Below are 24,110 nucleotides of genomic sequence, written 5' to 3'. Positions count from 1 at the left end.
AATTTTGAGGCAACAGTTTGGGGAAGACCCTTTTCTACTCCAACATAACTGTGTCCCAGTAAAGCAAGGACCATAAAGACATGGTTTGGTGATTTTGGTGTGGAAGAACTTGACCGGCCCACACCGAGCCCTTACCTCAACCCCATCAAGCACCTTTGGGATGAACTGGAACAGAGATTGTGAGCCAGGCCTTCTAGACCAACATCAGTGTCTGACCTCATAAATATACTTCAGAATGAATGGGCACAAATTCTCACAGAAACACTTCAAAACCTTGTGGCCAATCAGAGAAGAGTGGAGGCAGTTACAGCTGCCAAAGTGGTGCCAAAGTACATGCATTTGAATATAATACCCCTACGGTCCCTGCTGGTGTTACCAAATACTTTTGTCCAGAATTTAAATCTTCATTATGAAACAAGATCAGTATCTGTTTTTTTAGCCTCAGCAACAAGTATTCCCAGTAACTCCATATTGAGTAATTTCTTGTTTTTACTGATCAAAAATTGCAGTCAAGCACATCTCATTGGCTAAAGTATTCTTTAACAAATTCTTGCTGATGCCTTTGTGAAATTAGACAGTATGCACGTTTTAACTTGCATTTTCCAATGGATTCATAGACAGATAAGTGCTCCCAATCATACACATTACTGCAGAGAAGCATTGCAACTCATTTTAAAATAAAAGCAGCTTTTTCCTTCCAAACCAGAGTCACTAACAGGTCAGTAGAGTTTGTGCCATGGGAGCAGAGAGTGAGGGAGGAAACAAGGAGGCACGTTGGAGTAAGTGTGAGCCTCATGTTTGGAGTGTTTGTGTTTCTGAGGCTTCGGTATGTGATAATTATGGCAGCCATGGTGGAATGAGCCCATAAAGCAGAGAGCAGACCTCACATTACGGAGGGTGTATGAAGTGAAAGACTGCAGTTATGTAGTTACATCAAAGCATGAGCTCTGCTTCAGGGAAAAGAAAGCTTTTCCTCCTGTCATAAACAAATACAGCAGATCAAATTTCATACTCAAATGTGTGCATTCTGGTTTGTATTTAGTTGTAGTTATTTATTTAGCCATTAAGAATTAAGAAAATTCTTTGTTGTGCAATAGAGATCTGCACACTACACATATTAACTGTGTAAAATGGCTTTTGAACTTGCATACTTGCACATTATCACCTGTCTGCTCACCTCATTGTTGCTGCATTAAACAAACTTCTCCCTTGTCTCGTTTCTGCAAACTTAGATCATCCATCACTCAAGCACAGGAAAACCCCATAAAACTGCTCTCTTTTGCCGGCTTGCCAAAACGTCCATGGATTCCTTTAAAGAGGAAGCCAGGCAGGATTTTCCACTACATGAGCAGAACCTGCAAACACTGCAGTGACTTGATGCTCCTCACATCAGACCAGCGTGTTTTTGTTGTGTGAGACTGTGGGTCTTCTTAATGATAGCTTATTTTAGCACGACTCATTCATTTCCTCTGCTTCAGACCACTCTGATTTTTTTCTTTGTTTTGGCTGCAAAGTAAACTAAAAAACTATTTTAAGCATCTTAGCTGGACACTCTGTAAACATGGGAAACATTTGGGCTCAGTTTGAGTCAACACTCTTGAGTGAGTCCTTTAAAACTTAATAGTGAGCTGTCATTAGCTCCTTAGACCGCTGTGTCATAACAGCTGCTGTCATCCTGATAACTCCGGGTTTCTGATTGTTTTCTGCAGGATTGTTTCACAGTGGAAGGAGAAGACCTGAAACATGACTTTGAGAGGCTTCAGCTGGCCATGGAGATGGTGGGCTTCCTCCCTGCAACACGCAAACAGTGAGTAACACAAACAAGACAGCAGTGAGATAATGCTACTGGAATCATCCCAAGTTTGCTCTGTATAGAAAAGTATTTTCAAATCAGTGTGAACTCTGAAAGTTTTTTTGCTCTGACTGAAAAGAGGGGAGTGCTCACTCTTAAACCCATGTTTGTTCTCACCTTCAAACTCCAACAATTCAGCCATATTTTTCCAGAACCTGACATTACTTTTATTATTATTTTAACCAGTTCTGCTTCAACAAAAATTAAAGAATAGCTCAGAATGAGATTATGAGTGCAATTTCAGGCATTACAACACTATTTTTCATTGTGGCCTCTTTAGAAGTTTCTTGAACCAATTGGTAAAAAAGGAAAATGTCCCACTGTAGATCTTACTCTTTCTCTGAGGATTGCCTTAGGAAAATCTTACAGGTCAAAATATTGGCTTGTTTAAAATAAAGTTCCCCATTTGGAGCTAAAAAGTGTGCAGGTGGTTCACCTTTTTTCTGCATTTGATGATTTCCTTGTCCTGCACCTACATATGCAGCCTAAACTGCAGAGTTTATAGTCCACCATACAGTAACCCAAGGTTTAACACAGACCCTCAATTTTGCATTCTTCCTCTCTTTCTTCAGCTTGTCTGTTGAATTAAGCAATATGGTGAAACAAAAAACTAAACGCATTTGCCGCACTGTTTTCTAGGATCTTCTCTCTGCTGTCGGCCATCCTTCACCTGGGAAACATCCGCTATAAGAGGAAAACCTACAGAGATGACTCCATCGACATCTGTAACCCCGAGGTGCTGCCGATCGTCTCTGAGCTGCTGGAGGTAAAATAACGCTGCTGGGGATTTTTGCTGCTTTATAGGGCCAATACCTCAGGTTACTGATAAGACTCACATTTCCAATATTATGCCAACTCTTGTGTTTGACTGTGAAAGATCAGAGGTTGTTCAGCTGATGCCGACTTCTGCCCAGTAAAAAAAATCTCTTATTTGATGCAGTAGTTCGGCAATCTAAATGCCAGCATTAAACTGATTGGACACAACAGATTTGCCTTGGCTACTGATGTCTGTTCATGCAGCATTGTTTGCTGATGCCTGGTATTTGCCAACAGGACTGAAATATGCTGATATCATTGTTGAAGTGGTGAATTCCCTAGTGGTCATAGTAACAGGATGTAGTATATTATAACAATAATCAAAGGCTCCACTGAAATTTTCCCTGGTACCTTTTTATTTATAAAGCCCTTTTAGGAGAATTACCATCTTACCTCCCCAAGCTTCTCCATCTCTCTTTTAACAACCAACGTCACACATGCTCCTCTGGCCAGCTGCTTTTGCATGCTCCACCAGTCAGGTCAGAACTGGGAAAGACTGCCTTTTCTTCCTATTCCCATTCCTATTCTGCTCCTTACTTGTGGAACAGGTTACAGCAGCTGCTTAAGATTACCAAGCTTTTACCTTTTGGGCTTTTTAGAAATGTTATTTTAAACCTCCAACCTTATGTCTGTAATTGTTTTATGTAAGTGTGACCTTTATAGTAATTTTCATCATCACCAGTCTGATGATTTTAATGCCCTTTTGTTAGTCTCTCCTATTGATTTGTATTCTCTAAATTTCTTCTGTAATTGACTCGACATCATTGTAAATTAGGTTGCCCCTCAATGATATCTCGAGTATAAATAAAGATTGATTGATTGATAATGTGTTTATGATTTTAACTATTAACTTTCAGTCATATCATGCAAACTGTCTTCTTTTGATTTAATTTGAATATCCAGGGGGTTTCCTGGCTGAATATGGGAGCTGTAGAGATTGAGAAATTCTCTGTCAGCCTGCACAACAATAATGAAACCCTCATGATGAAGAAAGGAAACTTTATATGAAAGTGGCATATTTTAAATAAGTTAATTTTTCCGTAGTGAACCATAATTCTCTTGTAACCATGCATATTGTTAGTGCTATATGTTGATAAAAGTTTATTCCATTTTTATTGAATGTTTTCTTCTTTGGATATCCTGACCAGGTTAAAGAGGAGATGCTGTTTGAAGCTTTGACGACACGGAAGACAGTTACCGTTGGAGAGAAGCTGATTGTTCCTTACAAGCTTTCAGAGGTATGAGTGTCTGCTGTGGAGCTTACATATCATACTTATGAAAAATCTTTACCGGTATATTGTGTATCACACTCAAGTGCAACTGAACATGATAAAATATGCTGTGCCCCAGATGACACCCTGTCACTTGGTGTGATTACTGTAAAATGCAAAAGAAGAACACTTTGGCGCATGTCATCTAGTTAACAGTATTGTGTAGGATGCATGAAGATGTTGTCACCTGCAAAATTCGATGGGCACTACATTGCATTTGTGTGTGGAATGCAGTGTGTGTTTTCATTGTCATTCAGCAACTTTATGCTCTCCCTCAGAAATGCCAGTAAATTTGTTTAAATTGACTTTGCAAATGCACCTCACCAAATACTGACATCACGGGGTAATTCATGCATTATCAGAGATCAACAGTAGGGCTGAACAATATGGGAAAATTATCTTATTGCTCAGACACAGGCAGTAAGTCATTCTATACTATAACCAACACAATAGTCGGTTAAACCAGGGCTGAACAAATTTGATAAAATATGAAATTGTGATGATTTTGACTCATATTGCAAATTGGATATGAATTATTGTATTAAAGCAAATGATAATTTTCATATTTAATAAGGAAAACACAAAAAAGTGAAGAAAGTGGGTTTTTTTTGTAGATTATTCTAAAAATATTGCACTTGAATGATTGCATATGTAATGCATAGTATCTCTGCTGCAAAATAGGTTTTCATTTCATTTCAGGTTAAAGAATCATTGCACCTTCTGCGATTTGAAAATTGCACAAAGCCATATTACGATCTGATCTAATATGTGATTAATTGCCCAGCTCTACACAGGTCATACTAATCCAGTATGAAAAGTACTTAGGTGGCTTTCACACTAGGGGCCAGGTCCTGGATCAGAGTGCACTTGAGCCCAAAGTCCAGTTTGTTTTGGTCAGTGTGAATGCAAACGAACCATGCCCAGGCAGCAGACTGGCACAATTTAGATGAGATGTGAATACTAATGCTCCTGGAAACGGGACAGAGTGTGGTATCAGCTATATGACGTCATCGTAAAAACTAAACTTCTTTGCACAGTATGGCAGTTTTCCACATTTAAAGAAGGAAACCATCAGAATCCAGTCAAAACGGTTTGTTATGACTCTCCTTACAGTTGAACACAAGTTGGAGTCGGTAAGAACAGATGCAAAGGCAATAAATGTCACCTCAAAAACCACGTTACAGCATGGTATCCACGCAGCGTGAGCCCATTTAATCCTAGCTGCACGTAGATGTGCAGATAGGAAGAGGTACATTGCTGGCATCTTAAAAAGTGATTTTTATACCATCTGTGGTGGCAGGATGGACCTTTTTGCCTGGTTGAAACAAAAACAGTCTTCGCTCAGGTCGTGACCTGAGTGGTTGCCATGGTAGTTTCTTCCTCTCTCTCCTCTTTAGCAGGTTTGTAAGCTAGCTACGTGCATACTGCCACATGCTGTATCAGACTGAGTACATACGCAAGTGGGCCCAGGCACAGATCCATGTTGCAAGTGTGAAAGCAAGCCAGTGGAGGAAGGGGGGGGTTGCATCGCAGCGTGGTTTGAATTAATCCAGCCTAATGTGAAAACACCCTTAGACAATAACAAACAGCAAATCCTGACTTTCCCTACAAAATATGTTGCATTGATGAACATGTGAACCTATACTAAAAAATTGATTTTACAACTGAAAGATTCTTTGTCTTTTATCTTACAAACAGAATAAGATCCACTGTTTGTTTTAGTAATAAGATTTAACTTTATTCTCATAAATTTGACTTTTTCTCAAACTGGTATTTCAACTTTATTCTTGAAATTTCAACTTTATTCTCAACATTTCAACTTTATTATTTTTGTCAGATACAGAAACACTTTTTCTATACCAAAGAAAAGTGAAGAAATGCTTTACTAGTAAGGTGAAGGCATCGTCTATACTGCTAACTGCAAACTCAGAGTTAGAAATAATTCATACAACACCGCCTAAGTGATGTTTAAGTATCAGAGTTGGTAGTGCAACTAGAAGCGTGTTGTGAACTCTGTGACCGTTCTGCAGCCTCGTCTCTTTAGTCTGACCCGCTGTGTTTACAGGACAGCGTGCTCCAACACCGGATCTCCTCCTGCTCTCTTTCTCTCCCCTCTGCAGCTCCCTCAGCCTGTTCCTACACATACAGTATACACCCAACCATAGCCAAACACTTAGAGACACACAAGCCTTTTCACAGAGGAGGGACGGCATTTCAAGTCCCTCGACGGTTTTCATTGGGAACCCGACTCTGAAAACAAACCCAGGTCATGGTCTGCAGATGAGAGATTTCTGAAAAGAGAAGAGGAAACGACATGGATACACAATTTATCAGGACAAACATGTTGAAAGACGTCCTTAAACATTTGCAGAACAGTGATTTTTTGAAAGTTTTTATGCTCTATTGATATCCAGTGTTTAACATTTCCTTACACTGTGGGTTAGATTAGAAAAATGTTTGTCCTGTTCTGCAGCACAAATATTCGATATTTCATCACAAACTGTCCCATCATATGCTGGTTCATTCCATGTTCCCATCAAAACCAGCACCAGCCACAACAGCTTGTCACGTAGATATTTAGGGGCCTTTTCATACGATAAACAGTGATTGTTTTGCTTGCACACTGGGTGGTCTCTATGTAAATATTGCTCTAACAGTCACAACAATCTTATTCCCTTTTAACGAACATCACAAGCTTGAAAACCTCAAAGAAATCTGAGCGATTCTGTAATGAGTTTTCTCCATTTGGTCCGAGTTCTGAGGCCATTTCCCATCTGAATGTTTTAAATCTGACTTCCTCTGAATAATGAAAGGCTTATGGGTCATTAGACCACAGTATGTATGGAGTAGGAATAATATCTGTTCTGAGTCATGGGAGGATTATTTGCTCTGCGGTTCCTAAAAATATCACATTAATAGTTTATGAACAAAGGCTTTGAAACTTGTGATGGAAACAGTCAGATTTAGTTTGTTTCTAATGACCAAAGTCCCTCGCCGCTGCAGAAAGGTCAAATATTTTCAGCGGATAGAAAAATTAGAAGTTTAATTTTCCTCAAATAATTCAACAATGAAGCTTTTGATAAATAATCCCAGAGAGTCTTTCTCGCTGTTAAACCGTAATAATCTTATTTTTGGCAGAAACACAGCACTCATTCAGCACACTTTTCATTCTGAGGCTACAACATGGTTGTTGTTTTGTCTAAAAGGACAACTTTACAGCCTGAGGAGGACATGCATACATTTTTATTTTACTCAGGTTTCCTGTAATAAAGAGCATTTAAGTTGTTTTCAGGAGACCTTAATAAATAAATCTTATCATCTGCTGTTTGTTTTTCACATTAATAGCATTGTTAAGTACCTACGCACACTTTCAAACAGTGCATTCAGAAAGTTTTCAGACCTCTTGAGAAGCCCAGAGAAGATACCAATGCATGTGTGTTAAACATAGACTGTAGAAAGAATTGAGACGTCAGCCGTCTGCTTACAATAGGCGGATTCAAACAGCTCTTGAGGCCAATCCACGGCAGCCTTCATAGTGAAATCACGGTCTCAACCGAACTCTGGATCAACCTAACGACCCACCCACTAAGCTCGACTTCCTGTCAGCTAGCTAGCTAGCATTCTAGTTGACAGAAATGTAGCTTCTAGCTGTCAAACTATCTGTCAATCAAATGAGTTACTGCCAATCAGTGACAGTGAGGTTTTTCCTAAATATTATCTTAACTACTGTGATACAAAAAAAATTCACAGTGAGAGCACATGAAGACATTAGCTAATGAGACACGTTTGGTTTTTTGAACCGGGCTGTTAACCAGTCTATTTCTTATATAAAACTGGCTTTTAAACAGGTGCTGTGTAGGACTTGCGGTGTTCCTGCAGCCAGCCTCAAGTGTACGCTCGCCCTATTGCAATTTCTTCGACCTACCCACAGGCTTCATTTTACAGGACTGGAGGTTGCTGCTTGGTGTTAAATCAGTAGCATTGGTGCTAGCATCCTGGCTAGCGTTAGTGTGTCAAACTTACTGGGCTTTAATGTTGGATTTATTTATTTGTGCTACTTTTTAATCCCTTTTTAACTTCTTTTCCACCCATTTTTATTGACTACTTTTGCCAACTTTAACATATTTTTGCTGTTTGTCAACCTTTTCGCAACCTTTTTGCACTTTTTAATACATTTTTGCCATTATGTATCCATTTTGGCCACCTTTTTACATTTTTTGCTGTTTTTCATCCTTTATTGCATTTCTTTTGCCACTTTTAGCTGATTTTTCCACAGTACACCAATTTTTAACTGTATTTTGCAAATTTTACTTTTTTTTCTGCCAGTTTTAGCCCATTATTTTTCATCTATGTAATTATTTAACATCGAAGTTGTTTCAGTCTTTTCTGCTTTGTTTTCTGGCACCCTGACATTTGTGCACATCATGGCTTAGCTATAAAGTCTGACATTACTTTCCAGGTGCTTAGTTAATGTGCCCACCCACATTGTTAACATTACCGAAAAGCTCATTTTGAAAGGGGGTTCACATTTTGAAAAAGGCTGCCTTTGTCCTACAGCATAGATAAATAAAACTCATTTTTGTTGCTTTGATTAGAGAGGTTATTGTTCAGATTAGAAATAAGGCACATCATTGCAGAACAGTGTTTTGTACCATGGCTCAAACAAAAGCTCAGTTATAAAGGGGGATAATAATTTAGACCCTGGTAGTTTTTATTTTTTGTGGAATCATTTGTTTCTGTGTTCAAGGTAAAATAATTTAAACATCCAAAGTATAATTTGGATGTTTAGAAAAGCTGTGTTAAAAAATCCCTTTTCTGTGTAACAGCACTTGATAAATACTTTTGAATAAATGAAGTTTTTATATAATAATTTTGTCCTCATATGTAACAGACTAACAGCTTTGATTTATCCCACACATGTAAGAGTCAGATTAATCTTGTCATGAAATGTGCTTCAAAAAACCGACTGTCCGACTTCTCTTTCAGAATATCTGTGCAGATCCAGTCATCTTTTACTGTAACTGCTATATTCAACTGCAAACAGCATTTTTGAGTCATCCATTCAAAGCCACATCTGTGTTTCAGCTTAAATCTCATCCTTGTAACAGTGTGCTTTTGTTCAGGTCAAACTGAAAAAATACAATGAATAAAGGCTTTGAACATAGAAAATAAAACAGATTTATACCAAGGACAACATTACAGGGAACACCGGCCCAGTTTGAGGGTCAAGATGTGCAGACAGCTGTATTTCTCCTTTATCACCCAACACTTTGAGTCAAGTGTAAATCACATCCCCACTGTATTTTTCAGGAGCCACTGCTCTTACTGGAAAATGTATAATGGGTTTATCCTAAAAGGTGCAAATGAGATCAAGAGGAAAAGCTGCCAAATACATCCCTGGCATTGATTTTCTCCTCTGGACCTCTGACACAAAGAGCAGCTTTACAGACATGCTGGCAGAGTGCTCTGTGACACAGCAGGACGTCGCTGAGCTTTCATTAATGTCATTATCCAGACTAAAAATCATCGGATATGGCACAGATAGAGCAGTCTGATGAGCTCTGATGGTGGCCTAATGGAAATGATTGGCTTTGATTGGATAAACACTGTCTGTTAAGGGTAAACATGCAGCAATTCAGTTCTGCTGCTGGGACAATCAAGACACTGTTTGGGCTAAAAGTTGAGGCTGATGTAAGGTGTAGATGTGGCAAGAAATCCCACCTGAGGGCACCATCGGGTGGTGAAGAGGGCTGACACAACCCTGCTAGTATGTCCTTTTATATTACCAGGGACATGGGAAAATAATCTACTAAAAAAAACTACAAAGTTCACACCTTTAAGGTGGAGTAACAGGTGGATTCAGCAGGTAAACATGGCCAAGGGTACCACCTGGGCAGGCAGTAGGATTTTCACAAGCCCCTGGTTGTTTTGTTGATGTCCCAAATGGCCCGAAAACCACCAGCTGTCTCTAGGGGTATCACCAGGGTTGGAAAGGTCCAGATGAAGGAGATGCCGTTGAGCTTGACCTTGGCTGCAGAGCAACACACGTGCACTGACGTGTTGAGCTTGACTCTTTTACTGTGCATGGAAACAGATTCATAACTGGTTTATCCCTGTTATGTATTCAAATGTTGTGAACTATAATGTTAAAACTTTAAAAAAAAAACACTAAAGATATAATGAATGTGTCCTTTTTCAGGCTGGCACAGTGAGAGACTCCATGGCAAAGTCTTTGTACAGTGCTCTGTTTGACTGGATCGTCTTCAGGATCAACCACGCTCTGCTTAACGTCAAGGACCTGGTGGAGACCACAAAGGTAGGACGCCTTAAGTACAGCTGCTGTTATGCAAATGTTATAGCGTTAAAAGTACAAATGGATTACAGTTTTTTGGGCGTAGGTGGCCTAGTGGTTTAAGGCACGCCCCATGTGCACGGTTAGCCCGGGTTTGAATTTGAATCTGGCCTTTCAGGCATGTCTCTCATCCCTGTTTCCGATTCTATCCACTGTCAATAAAGGCATAAAAAGCCCCAAAAATAATCTTTAAAAAAACAAAAGAAGTACATATGGAAGATGCTTAGAATGCTCATGATGCTTTTAACTGCAAACAATCAAAACTTAGAAGATAAATATCGTTAGACAGCACTTACATGATTATGCAGTCACCAATTACCTAAGAGCCTGTTTAACTGCTCATTAATGCAAATATGTAAGCCAATCACACTGCAGCATTCAGTGCCTTAAGGCAGTGGTTCCCAACTTTTTTCCATTGAGCCCCCCCTTCACATGTCTAAAAAGAGCTGTGGCAAAAAAGTCACATAAAAGTGACTTATTGCTGTCAAAAATACACATCAGTTTGAATTGTTTTCATCCTTAAAGCCAAACAAAATAGCCAAAAACATAAGTGTTATTACCAAAAGACGTTTGTATGAACCATCCATGTGTTTCTTCATCCCCCTGAAATCTCTGGTGCAGTTTGAATTTCAGCAGATAATCTTGACCATGTCTATTGCCTAGATGCACTGGTTATACCTCAGTGAGATATGAAAATGCCCAATTTTGTCACTGAAGAAGCATTTTTCTTCCTGTAAATCATCATTGCCTCATTTATCCAGATGTAAAGATTTTAAGTTGTCTTTTTTTGTCCCCATCAGATCTTGTCCATTGGAGTGCTCGACATCTTCGGTTTTGAGGATTACGAGAACAACAGCTTTGAACAATTCTGCATCAACTTTGCCAATGAGCGTCTCCAGCACTATTTCAACCAGCACACCTTCAAGCTGGAACAGGTGGGACATGCCTCTAAATATTCCTCTGTGGGTCTCTCTTTTTCCAGGTTTCTTAGTTTCCTATTTATGGCTCTGACCTGCAGCTGAACCCCTGAGCGACTAATATACTGCTGCTGTTATTTTAGAATACCACTGATTTATCCAACTTTACCATTTCAAAGAAAACCCTCTTATCCATATCACACCACACAGTGCATATACATTACAATGCTGCTGAAACTACGGAGGAATTCTTCATCCTGTTATGTAATGGGTTTAGTGTAGAAGCTGTCAGCTGTATGACTCAGCTCGTCCTCGCCGTGACCACCCGGCTGAGGATGTATGTTCTCTTAAGAAAGCTGATCACCTTCAAAGGCCTTTTAAAGTCACGATCTGTAGATGTGGAAGTAAGTTAAACATGTGTTTACCTTGTGATTAACTGAATCAGCAGCCTGCCCGAACATGTTTGAAGCTTTCATTGCAGTCCATGAATTACGCTAACATGAGTGACTTTGTCCCCCCGTTCATACAAAGGCAGTTGTTCGCCTTCATGTCATGAATATGTCAGGAGATAAATCACACGCATGAGGAGGTTAGTCATGGGAAGAAACTTCAAAGACTTCTTTGTTTTAGTGCTTTAGATTCGTTAGAAAATCTAAATTACTGTGCCACAGATTTCAGGCTTGTCAGATTTGTTTTTGTCTTGAACTGATAGTAATAATGGCTCAAGTGTTACAACCCACAATACAAAAATGCTGGGACACTGCGTAGAATCTCAATTATAACAGAATGCATTGTTTTGCAAATCTCATAAACTCAAAATTTATTCACAATAGGACATACACAACGCAATTTAGCTCACTTTGAATTTGTTTGCAGCAACACATCTAAAAGAAGTAGGGACAGGGCCATACTTACCACTCTTTAGCATCCCCTCTCCTTTTAACAACAGTCTGTGGAAGTCTGGGAATTGAGGAGACCAGTTGATGGAGTATTGGAAGTGGAATGTCGTCTCATTCTTGTCTGATATAGGATTCTAGCTTCTCAGCAGTCCTGGGCCATCTTTGCTGGATTATTCTTTTATGATGCTCCAAATGTTTTCTGTTGATAAAGGTCTGGACTGCAGGCAGGCTAGTTCAGCACCCAGACTCTTCTACTGTGAAGCCATGCTGTTGTGATAGATGCGATATGTGGTTCAGCATTTTATTGCAGGAAAATACAAGACTTTCCCTGAAGAAGTCGTTGTTTAGCTTGGAGCACATGTTGCTCTAAAGCCTCTATACTTTTAAGCATTGATAATGCCTTTCCAGGTGTGAAAGCTGCCCGTGCCACAGACACTTATGCAACCATATATCATCACAGATGCAGGCTTTGAACTGTGCGCTGGCCACGGCATCCATAATTTCCCAAAAAAGATTTTAAATTTTAAAGCATGTGAACACAAAACAGCTTTCTGCTTTGTTGTGATCAGTATCAAATTAGCCTTGGCCAGAGAAGATGGCTGTGTTTCTAGATTGTATTCACATATGGCTTCTTCATTTCATGATAAAGCTTTAACTTACATTTGTGGATGACACTGCCAACTGTGATGACAGACAGTGATCCTGGATGTGTTCCTGAGCCCATGCAGTGATTTCTAGTACAGAATCATGCCTGTTTTAAAGCAGTGATGTCTGAGAGACCCAAGATCACTAGCATCCAATACCAACATTTGGTCTTGTCCTTTGCACAAAGAGATTTCTCCATATTCTCTGAATCTTTTGATGATATTATGAACTTTAGTCTACAGTTAGATAGTGGGATATTCAAGTCTTCAGAACATTTTTTTGAATTTTTTCCACACTTTTTAGACAGTTTTCACAGATTGGTGAGACTCTGCCTCTCTAAACTACTTCTTTTATACCCAGTCATGTTACTTACCTTTTGCAAATTAACCTAATTGATTGCAAAATGCTCCTACAGCTGTTTTTCATTCATACCACTATTCAGACACTATTGTTAATAAAATATTTGTTTATGAGATTTGAAGATTGTTGCATTCAGATTTTATTTCACAGTGCCTCAACTTTTTGAGAATTGAGGCTATAACATTTAAAAGTTTCATAAAGAAAAAAAGTAGTAAGTCATGCATGTTTGAAAGCAACAGTGGAAAAGATCGTGCAGGATCATAATGATTATACAAACCCTGGAAATGCAAAAGTGTGAAAATAGAGTCAAGTGTTAAATTTCTTTATTTTTCCTCCAAACTTTTCTCCCTGTGTTCAAACAACCACTCATCTGTACGACTTATCCTGTTCATTACACCTTGGATCGGTTGCCAGTCAATCCCATTACTCGCATACAGAGGCTAAAAAGCAGTCACACTTACACCTACAGGTAATTCATCATTGCCAGTCACCCTAACAAGCGTGTTTTAGACTCTGGGAGGAAGCTGGAGCACCTTAGAGATCATACTAACTCCACACTGTTTGACCATTTGAATCTGAAAAAATAAATGCCTATAATTACAAATAAACAGGTTAATGGTTAGTGTTCCATTTTCCTGTCAAACTACAAACTACAAAAGACAAAAGTCATGATAACCCTTTGGTCTTTACTGTGACTGAACCTGTGGCTGCATTATTTGTGCGTAAGCCAACATTTTTTTAACTGTTTTCTCTGTTTTGCACAGATATTCAGCAGGATTTGCACACTGCTTTACATTCTATTGATTTCTACAACACTCGGTTTACCCTGCATGCAAACAGGGAGGTGAAATGATCAGTAAATGGCCTCCCCTATTGATTTCTTATGTTTTCCATGGATCAATGTGCTTCAGATTTTAAAAGCAACTGTTTCTCATGAAACTTTATCAGACTTATTATTCAAGCAAGTTATTTTTTTTGTATTATGCTTATTTAGAAACAAAGCAAACATAGTTTGGAGGCTTTGACATAATCATCTGATTTATATTAAAGACACAGGGGGAGAAACTCTGGGGTAAACGGCCCGCTGTGGGTCCAGTCGAGCTTCAGATGTGTGTGGAAAAATTGATGTGTAGTTGTGAAGGCGGTCAGAAAGACTCTGAAAAAGATTCAGCTGGTTAAGTTGACTGAGAGCTGGCATACTTTGTATTTCTGCTGAGGCCAGCTTCACACCCCGGTCTTCAGTTTCAGACGGTGTATTTTCCACTCGTCTGTCCACCTCTGAGTCATTCTGCGGGAGCCGAGAGAGGATCAGTTGTTTACTTATGGGTACATTGGTGGTCATTTTAGGGTACATTGACTTCTTTCTGTTGTTCTATTTTCCAACATTCTCAAACAACCTCTCAGTCAGTCATTACATTGTTGAAAGATCTGGAATGGAATAAGAGACTGTTATGATAATATTTATACCATAAAACTGCAGTTTAATCATGAGATAATTCAGCCAGTTGGCAGTTTGGCTCTGATGTTAACAAATCATCAAGTTTTGCTTTGACTGGAGCTTGAATTTTTCTGTTGTAAGCCAAGAAGCGGCTGTTGTCCAATGGAAGCGACCATGATGGTGTGAAAGAAGACTTTCCATGATAAAACTCATGAAGTATGCAGGAATGTCTTTTATTTAAAGATTCATTTTTGCGCTTTAATGCCCTCATTCAGACAGGACAGTGGATAGTCAATAAAATTAAAAGCGGCGCCCCCCCAGAACACAAGAGTGAAGAAAAAGCGACACACTGCAGCCAAAAATCAACATTAATTCTAATTGTTTCACTGCTAAAACCCTAAAAAAGGCCTATGCATGCTTATCTTATCAAAAAACCTTTGTATAAATTACTTAATAACTGCTTTATCATGGTTTTAGTCAGTATTTGCAAATTTAATTTTGGTAGCATCAGAGCAGACAAAGCCTCACACCCCCCTGGGGGGTCCCGGACCCCAGGTTGGGAACCAATGCCTTACAGAAAACAGGTAATTATTTTAAGTCTAATGCTAAATTCCTACCAAGAGTCATTAAGGTAGAGCCTTAAAAGCATCAGCATTAATTAACTGGCTAATTCATATTTGGGAAAATAAATGTAGCATATTAACAACACAGTAAAACAATAATTATCTAATCTGTGAGCTGATTCTACAACATGTTTTGGTTTTTCCTCCTGATGGTTGAGTCAACAGTGTTTTTATTGTAGGATGGTTTAAAGGCATGTTGAGGGGGTGGATATATTATCTTGTGCTGTGCAATGTAATCCAATGAAACACCTCCACAAACCACAGCTCAGAGATTGCCAGAGAGCTGAGTCAGCACCCATCTGACACATACAGGCATACTGATATGATAATGTTTATGGTGAGGCTTATGGTGTGGATTATCTCAGCAGGTGTGAGTTTTATAGTTAACAGCCTGAATGTTTCTCATATGGGTCAAGTCAAAGATAAATATATTCTGTGAGTCGTGATTCATGAGGAGAAAACAAACAAATCTATATAAATTAGACATGGAGCACCCCCATAATTACCAAAACAGGATGATCTTTGTTTGGCCAGAATTTTTCTGGATCACCCCTTAAAATCTATCACATTGTCCATGTTTATAGGGGACATATTTTACCCTTTTAAGACAATTTTATATTGGTCCTAGAGGTCTCCAAAACACACCTGTGAAGTTTGTTGCTGAAAAAAAAAACACTCCAGAATTGGATTTTTGCATGTCTAAAAATCCCTCTGTTTCAGCCCTGCTCAGAATGAACTGCTTCTGTGTCTGTGGCTTTAAATGTTACTGAGCTGTCTGACTCCGCCCCTCTCAGGCAAAGGATGTAGCTTAATCGGTGTGGCTCTCCTGGGGTCCGTTCAAGAAGTCTAAAAAATTACCCCTAAGTCGTTTCCTATTCACTTTTCCTTAACCCCAATGAAAAACATCACAGGGTTAAGGAAAGGTGGGAGTAAGAGGATAGGAAAGGAGAACTGTGGTGATTAAGGAATTCAACTGCACTTTCCCTAGGCAGATGTTACGGACGTGATGTATGTTTTTTGTGTAAAAACTACAATTTAACGTTGATGGACTACAAAATTCGCATCTATGCTACCACTTGGTGCGTTCTCTGTGTTGTCATGAGCAGCGAATGAAATGTGAAAACCTCGGTGATAAATACAAGTTCATTCAGATTTTTAAATGCCAAAGTCTCTTCAGTAAGAGGAACTGTGACTGTAAACATCCAGAACAGCAGAAACTTTTCTCTTAATCTGAATTTTCTGCTAAGTCAATACGACTATATGAATAATGTTCAAGTCCTTTTATTTCACAACGGTATTTGATTGTTATGCTTTATTCCCTACCATATCCATTTTTTCTTTAATTTTCTCGTTTCTGTTAATTTTATTACAGAGTCTACTCTGGTTCTGTCTTGAATAATGAAGCTCCTTTCCTTTTCAGTTGGAGAATTCGAACAGCCTTTATCATGGCCGACACTAAAATGCTTCTGGGTCATTTCACTCAGTTAGGAGCCTTCCTAAGCAAAATGGACTATTCGAACGGACCCCTGATCCTCTTTTCAGCTGAGAGGAGGATAAGGAGAGAAGGGCGGAACTTTCTTCAAAGAGGAGTGGGCCAACCAAACCGGGGGCAGCGCTAACTCCCCACATGACATCATGAGGGGAAAATCTGAGAACTGCTTGTTTCAGCACACATTTTCTGAAAGCTTGGAAAAGAGAGGGAAGAAGGGAATAGATTTTTCTGGAGGGGATTGTGGACAGGCCAGGGGCACATATTTTTGTTAGAACAGCCTGAAAACGTGTTTTTTGCATAATATGTCCCCTTTAAAAAAAAAATCACACCAGAAGAGTCATTTTCTGGGAGTTTTAATCTTAATAACTTAAAATACTTTACTATGGGAATGAAGAAACACAGAGAAAACAGTTTGGTCTTACTTTTTATTTGAATTCCAGAGAGGATCATCTTCCCTTCTTTCAAAATCAACTTTCTTTGAACTTAATAGTCTCGTCCTTATTCCGCCTTCTGACTTTTGGTGCACAAGAAAAAGGGACAAAAGAGATTCTAGGTGATTCTGACTAAACCTCCTCTGGATTAAGGTCTTTATTTGCTGAAATCGTTTCCCAGGAACAAACAGGGAAAAACAACATGCACACACTAAATGCTCTGAATGCTTCTCTGGTTTTTAAACCACAGAGATGTTTAATGAGATCTTAAGAAAACTTTAAAGTATGAAAGACAGCATACTCACAGCATTGTTGCTTTGATTAGAAACATCTACATGCCTTCTTAACAGGACTAGTCACCTCGTTTTTGTACTTCATAATTTTATTGGCATCTCAGCAATTGTCTTTGATGCATCATACACAACACTTAACAAGTGCTGAGATGGAATTTAACCTGAGTTTAAGACTTTCTCTATATTCATATCCACTGTCCGACTGCTAAAAAAGAGTAAATGTTTAAACAAAATGATAGCTTAATTTCAAATGCTGCATGTTAATGTGATGAAAAAGGCACCTAGGATGATTTTAAAAAGCTTAGTATTAGTCATGCAGGACAGAGTAGTCATATGCACAGCCGAGATCAGCTGACGGCCAGCTAATCCCAGTTATCGCCTCCCAGCTCCCACAGCCAAACACAGCTCTGTCTCTCAACATAATGGTGTGTTTAAATATGATGTGCTTACTAATCCCTGCTTGCATTAATGCTGATGCACCATGCTGTTGCTACTGGCAAAGCCTAACCTCCTCCACCCCAGCCTTCTCCTTTATATTGTATAGTTGGTTGCACCCCCATTTCCAGATTCATGCTACTATGGATTAATATTTTTGAACTAATTTTGTTGTACATTATCATAACTGTATCTATCCATATGGGGGTTTCTAGCTATGCACTCCCTTAAAGTCAAATCATGCTACTTGACTAACCTAGGCATTATCTTTTAAGCAGAGACATCTCTGCCAATTAAAAACTGTACATGCATTTTGCTATAATAACTGGTTAAATATATGACGAGAGTGTTCCTGAATGCAAATACTGTAGGAGTTGCTGAGTTATGTCTTATCACAGCATTAGAAATATAGCTCAATAAGAAGCCAAGAATGGTATATAATGAAGGAAAGCACATAAAATGACTCCAACACTAAAATCTCTCTGTCTGTCTTGTTTGTCTCTGCAGGAGGAATACAGGTCAGAGGGAATCAGCTGGCATAACATTGACTACATCGACAACACCGGCTGCATTAACCTGATCAGTAAGAAGCCCACGGCCCTGTTCCACCTGCTGGATGAAGAGTGCAAGTGAGTACTTCAGCCTGTTGGACTGGTTTATTTTATGTGTCTGGGTGGTAAATCATCTCAGCCTACGGCAGGTTAATGCAGCGTTGGCTGGTGTCCTGGTTATTGAGTGGTTATGATAGATGCTGTTAAACTAAAACACCCTTGGCTTGACTCCTGCTGAGTCTTATTTTGTCTGTATGCTGTCAGATGTTACGTAACCCTTAAATCCATCTATAAGCCTTAATAATCAAGTATGAATTCTGATGCCAACCCATGCATAAATGGCAAGAAAGACCTTAGTCTGAATTTAAAGGAGACATATTTTACCCCTTTTTCCTTTCAAGTATGTCATCTTGGGACACCTTTAGAATAGTTATTTATGATGTGCAGCTCAAAAAAACTCCTCACTTATCTTATACTGGCGATAGAAAAACCCCTATTTTCAGCAGATCTCGCCTACTGCTGAAAACGCTTTGTTTCAGTCCTGTCTCTTTAAGACTCAGAGATGTCTGTGACCTTACCGTTCTCTGATTGGCCAGCTTGGTCAAAGCTTCCTGGGGGCTGAACAATGGGCCGAACTGTTTTCTCGGCCCATTGATCACTGAGTTTTGCTTTAGTTTACTCATTGGGCTTTTAATCAGCACAAGTCAAGACTTTGTAATGTAAAGTTACACAACGTTTCACGGCATAATTTTGGGTAAAAGGGCGGATAGTTATGAAAACAACTGATGACAAAGTTTAGCACACATGTAGTTTCCCACTGACCCATGGCTCGTTTTAAAGTAATGTTATAAAGTGACTTACAGCTTGTGGTTCTAAGCCTCCCTGGGCGATCTTTACAGAGGGAACAGCTCCATGTTTTAGCAGCAGATTAGAAGCAAATCCAGCATCTTACTGTCCTTTATTGACGAAACAATCGTCGGTGAAGTGACGAGCGCAGAGAAAAAAGTTTGCGGTCGGCTCGATGAGACAATTCCCACTGCTTTCTGCTGCTTTTGTCCTTCGGGAGCGCATACAGAGTAGATTTATCGTCATAACCAAAAAAACATGGATAAGTTTAGAAGACATGCTGACCGGAATAAATCCACCCAGGAGCAAGAATCCAAACAACTGCAGCAGTGTATACAGCGCCGGGGAGGGGGCGTGGCTGAGAACAAGCTGCCGGGAGGGCAGGTCTGAGAGCCTCCTGTGGGAGGAGGGGAGGGGAGTCATCTGCTCAGAGCTGTCCAATGGGGAAGCCGGAAAACAAGCTGACGTCAGCTCGTATCAAGTCTCGCAACGAACTGTTCAGAGAGGCCGGTAATCTCGTTTGCAGGGTTTATGGAAAGACACGTGTCTCTTGATAAAATGAAATCGGTATGGTTTAGAAAGGATCCTCAACATTGTAGCATTGTATGCAAGTGTTAAAATATGACTTAGTATAATATGTCTCCTTTAACGCTGGCACAGATGGGGTGTCAGTTACTTAGTTTTCTACAGGGTATCTTACGAAAGAGCCCTTGGATATCAATAGATTCTTAACGTACAGCTTAGAGAAATACTGTAGTTGGTCATAAAACAGACTGATATTATAAGTAATGTCTCTATATGGACTAAAGTGAAAGAGAAAGTACAAGTATTCAAATACATGCACTGAAATATAGAGTTGGCCCCCCTATTGCAGTTTCAACAGCCTCCACTCTTCATGGAAGGCTTTCCACAAGATTTTTAGAGTGTTTCTGTAGGAATTTGTGCCCATTCATTCTGTAGAGCATTTATCAGGTCAGGCACTGATGTTGGATGAGAAGGCCTGGCTTGCAATCTCCATTCTAGTTCATCTCAAAGGTGCTCAGTGGGGTTAAGGTCAGGGCTCTGTGTGGGCCAGTCAAGTTCTTCCACTCTGAACTCATCAAACCATTCCTCTATAGTCCTTGCTTTGTGCACTGGGGTACAGTTATGTTGAAAGAGGAAAAGGCTTTTCCCAAACTGTTGCCAAAAAGTTGGAAACATAGCATTGTTGAAAATGTCTTGGTATACTGAAGCATTAAGCTTGGCCTTCACTGGAGAAAAGGGGCCTAGCTCAAATCCTGAAAAACAGCCCATGCCATTATCCCTCCTCCACCAAACTTCCCAGTTGGCACAATGCAGTCAGACAGATGACGTTCTCCCAGCAAACCCATACTCGCCCGTCTGACTTACAAACAGAGAACAGGGCATCCGTGGGGTCTCGAAAAGTATTAAAAGGTGATAAATCCATTTTGGGAAAATTAAGACCCTTAAAAAGTATTAAAAATTCTTATCACGACTTTATAAAGTCTTAAATTTTGAAAGTATTTTTTCTGAATTAGCTGTCCAAGAGTTTGAGTCCCAAAAACATCGTAAAAGTGTGTGAATTTTTTCATTTTTATTAAAAACAAAGATGAACAGGTACATAAAAAACTAGGCTATCGTGGATGCATTTGTAAATTGTTTCTGAGAGCACCAGAGTGAGCTATATCACTGATGTAAATGGTTACAACTTGAAGTGGTGGTGAGGTATTAAAAATATTGAGAAGGTCTTGAAAAAGTCTTTAAAAGGTATTAAAATTAACTTCAAGATTCCTGCATATACCCTAAGAGAAGCATGATCCGTCACTCCACACAACTTGTTCCACTGCTCCACAGTCCAGTGTCATTGTACTTTGCACCACTTCTCACGTTTGGCATTGGATTTGGTGATGTAAGGCTTGCATGCACTGCAGGGCCATGGAAACCCATTCCATGAAGCGCCCTCTGCATCATTTTTGTGTTTACATTAATGTCAGTGGAAGTCCAGAACTCTTCAGCTATGGGATCAGCAGAGCGTTGGTAACTTTTATGCACCTTATCAGTTGTTGACCCCCACTCTGTGACTTTACGTGGTCTTCCACTTCACGGCTGAGTTGTTGTTGTTCCTAAACGCTTCCACTTTCTAACAATATCACTTAGTGAAATATCCAGCAGAGATGAAATTTCAAAAACTGCGATATCAAAAAGTGACATCCATCACAGTACCACATTTGAAGTCACTGAACTCTTCAGAACAACCCATCTAGCATCACAAATGTTTGCAATCTGCATGGCTTGATTGAGACACCTGAATTTAGTAATTGATAGGTGTTGCCTAATGCATACATACAGATGTCTGAGCTCTTCAACTATCACATGTTCGGAAACTTCTCTCAGCTTTCTTATACCTGTGATCGCATTCTTTTGGTCTCTACACAGAGCTTATGACTGTAGGTGAAAGTTGGAACGTTAATTGGCTGGTTAACTTCAGATCAGCTTCCATTTTGTGACAATGGTCTGGTACAACATCTGTAACACAGCTGATACTGAACCAACCCATCTGTCAGTCACATGCTCCATTTTACCCCCCCACTGTTGAACAAACACAGGGATACTTGAACCCCTTCACGTACAGCAGGGACTCACTCCCCACCTGGAGGGAGCAATCAGCCATTTTCCAGCCAAGGACCATGGCCTCAGACTTCAAGGTGCTGACCCACATCTGGATAGCTGTGCACTCAGAATCAAACTGCCCAAAAGGCAGGCAGATGGACAGACAGACAGATCAGTAAAAGCAGTAGTAGTAGAGAGAATATCACAATATTAATTTGAACTGCTGAATTAGGAATAAAAGCTATTACCTGCTCTTATCTTGGCAGTATTATCAAATCAATGATTTATCATTTTTAAGTCTGCAAAGTAAACTGTAACTGGTGTGATCACATCGAAGTAACTTAACAATAATATAATAAAAGAAAGTTTAAGAATACGTAAGTGAAGTAAAACAATCCCTAGCTGAGTTTTTTTTTGTAAATGTACCTGGTTACTTTCCATACCTGCTCATGTTTGTCTGCATCTCTCATATAATCCCATATATTCCGTTCATGGGGGAGTGTTGTATAAGACTGTGACTGTTTCTGCACATTTTGGTGAAATTGTCACTTCCCAAATGACAAATACATTTATATAATGTTTAATCTGGGTCTGCTTATACAATCCTCATAATGTAATCAAATTACCATAATGCAGTACACAGTCAAGATGCTTTCATGCTTCATTGACTATTTTTGCTAACAGTATTTCCTCCTCTAATTCCCTCTTCATCCGTTTGGACCCTGAATCAAATTCCTCCCCCTCAGTAAAGCTGGAAACTTCCTGATTCTTTGGCTGTGTTGTTTTCAAAGCTCAGGTTTCTCCCCCCAAACCCCCGCCGTCACTTTCTCCCCCTTTTCTTTTCCTGTAAACGCTGACTTCTCAAGTTGAAGGAAAATCTGGTCTGAGATTGAAATGATAACTTTTAACCTATAATGTCAGAGTTTAAACTGTCTAAACTGGTTACAGATCAAATCTGAGCTCACCACGTTCGCAGTGAAGTCACTGTTTTTGTGTGTTGATTAGAGACTGGCTGAAAAATTAGTGTCTTTAATTTATTATGTTTTCTTGTAGACGATGGAATCAGGAATGTGTCAAACATGTCCAGTTATTTATACCGCATTGTGCACAAAGTATTTGATGGCTTAAACAAGTTAATCAAAAACAGTCTTTTTATCATTAAAAGCAGATTTATGAAACATTTTTTAATCAAACTCCTCTGTCATTTTTCTTCCAGTTTCCCTCAGGCCACCAACCAGACTCTGCTGGATAAGTTTAAGCGGCAGCATGAGGGGAACAGCTACATCGAGTTTCCTGCCGTCATGGAGCCCGCCTTCATCATTCAGCACTACGCTGGCAAGGTCAAGTACGGCGTCAAGGTCAGTGTAAGCATCCCTCCACACTTAGTTAGTGATTGGACAGGAAAAGGAAGAGGGGAAAGCAGGAGAGCTCTGCTGGGTTTTGGTTATTGTTGAGTTTTTGTTGTTATAAGGAAGGGTTTTTCCATGTCACTCATTCATACAGGTATTATCCATATAACTCTGTCCTTATATGGTCAATATAGATCAGTATTGGATCCAATCTCAATATCAACATGAGATGTTTAATCTCTCTGCAGCCTAGAACCAAAAATTTTAGCATCATCATCTTGTACATTTGGAGATGAAGTTATTACTTTATGTTGCATGCTATGAACTCTGGTTGATGCTCACTGGCAGCACAGGGCGGCTCTCATCTGGCCACGTGAGATTTCTGTGTGCATAATCCTGATCTAAAATAAAAACCATAAGAGCTTGAGCATCATTTTCGGAACTTACATAACCTTTAGGATGCATAGATTTAAGGAATATGCAACATTTGAAGGTTGTCCAAAATATTACATCACATTAAGCAAAAGCTCTGATGTATTTCTGCTGCAGATTAAAATATCGGAACGCCTTTGCAATCTGCTAAAAATACAACCCATAGCTCAAATCTCATAACCAAAAGTCATGTATCAAGTTATTTATTTAACGTTGGACACATAGCAACATTGATGCACGTGCACAGGTCCCAGCTGTACGTACAGCTGTAAGTGTTTATAGCAAAGAGCTAATCATCAACACCTGTCCACATGAGGCTTTTAGGGGTTCATGATAGAAATAAAGATAAACACAATGCCTATAAAAAGTATTCATCCCCTTGGATGCTTTACCCTTTTTTTATGAATAAGTCATTCTCAATTTAATTTTTCTTGTCTGACAAAGAAATTACAAGAAAAACTTTAATGTCAAAGTGAAACAGATTTCTTCAAAGTAATG

At 39.4% G+C, this 24,110-nt stretch overlaps 1 protein-coding gene across 9 annotated transcripts in view; it reads left to right on the top strand.

The window, feature by feature from the left end:
- Positions 1-24,110, top strand: part of myo9aa (myosin IXAa) — a 200,145-nt gene that overhangs the window by 119,878 nt on the left and 56,157 nt on the right. For all 9 annotated transcript variants that reach the window (XM_041792389.1, XM_041792353.1, XM_041792704.1 and 6 more), the window contains 7 exons: positions 1,710-1,807; positions 2,492-2,618; positions 3,817-3,906; positions 10,139-10,255; positions 11,092-11,226; positions 18,332-18,453; positions 23,048-23,189. In XM_041792389.1, coding sequence (XP_041648323.1) covers positions 1,710-1,807; positions 2,492-2,618; positions 3,817-3,906; positions 10,139-10,255; positions 11,092-11,226; positions 18,332-18,453; positions 23,048-23,189 — 831 coding nt within the window. The remainder of the gene's footprint in view (positions 1-1,709; positions 1,808-2,491; positions 2,619-3,816; positions 3,907-10,138; positions 10,256-11,091; positions 11,227-18,331; positions 18,454-23,047; positions 23,190-24,110) is intronic.

The sequence above is a fragment of the Cheilinus undulatus genome, linkage group 1 (assembly GCF_018320785.1).
Source record: "Cheilinus undulatus linkage group 1, ASM1832078v1, whole genome shotgun sequence".
Lineage (NCBI taxonomy): Eukaryota > Metazoa > Chordata > Actinopteri > Labriformes > Labridae > Cheilinus > Cheilinus undulatus.
The sequence above is the reverse complement of the archived record's forward strand: the minus strand, read 5'-3'. Positions and strand labels throughout refer to the sequence as shown.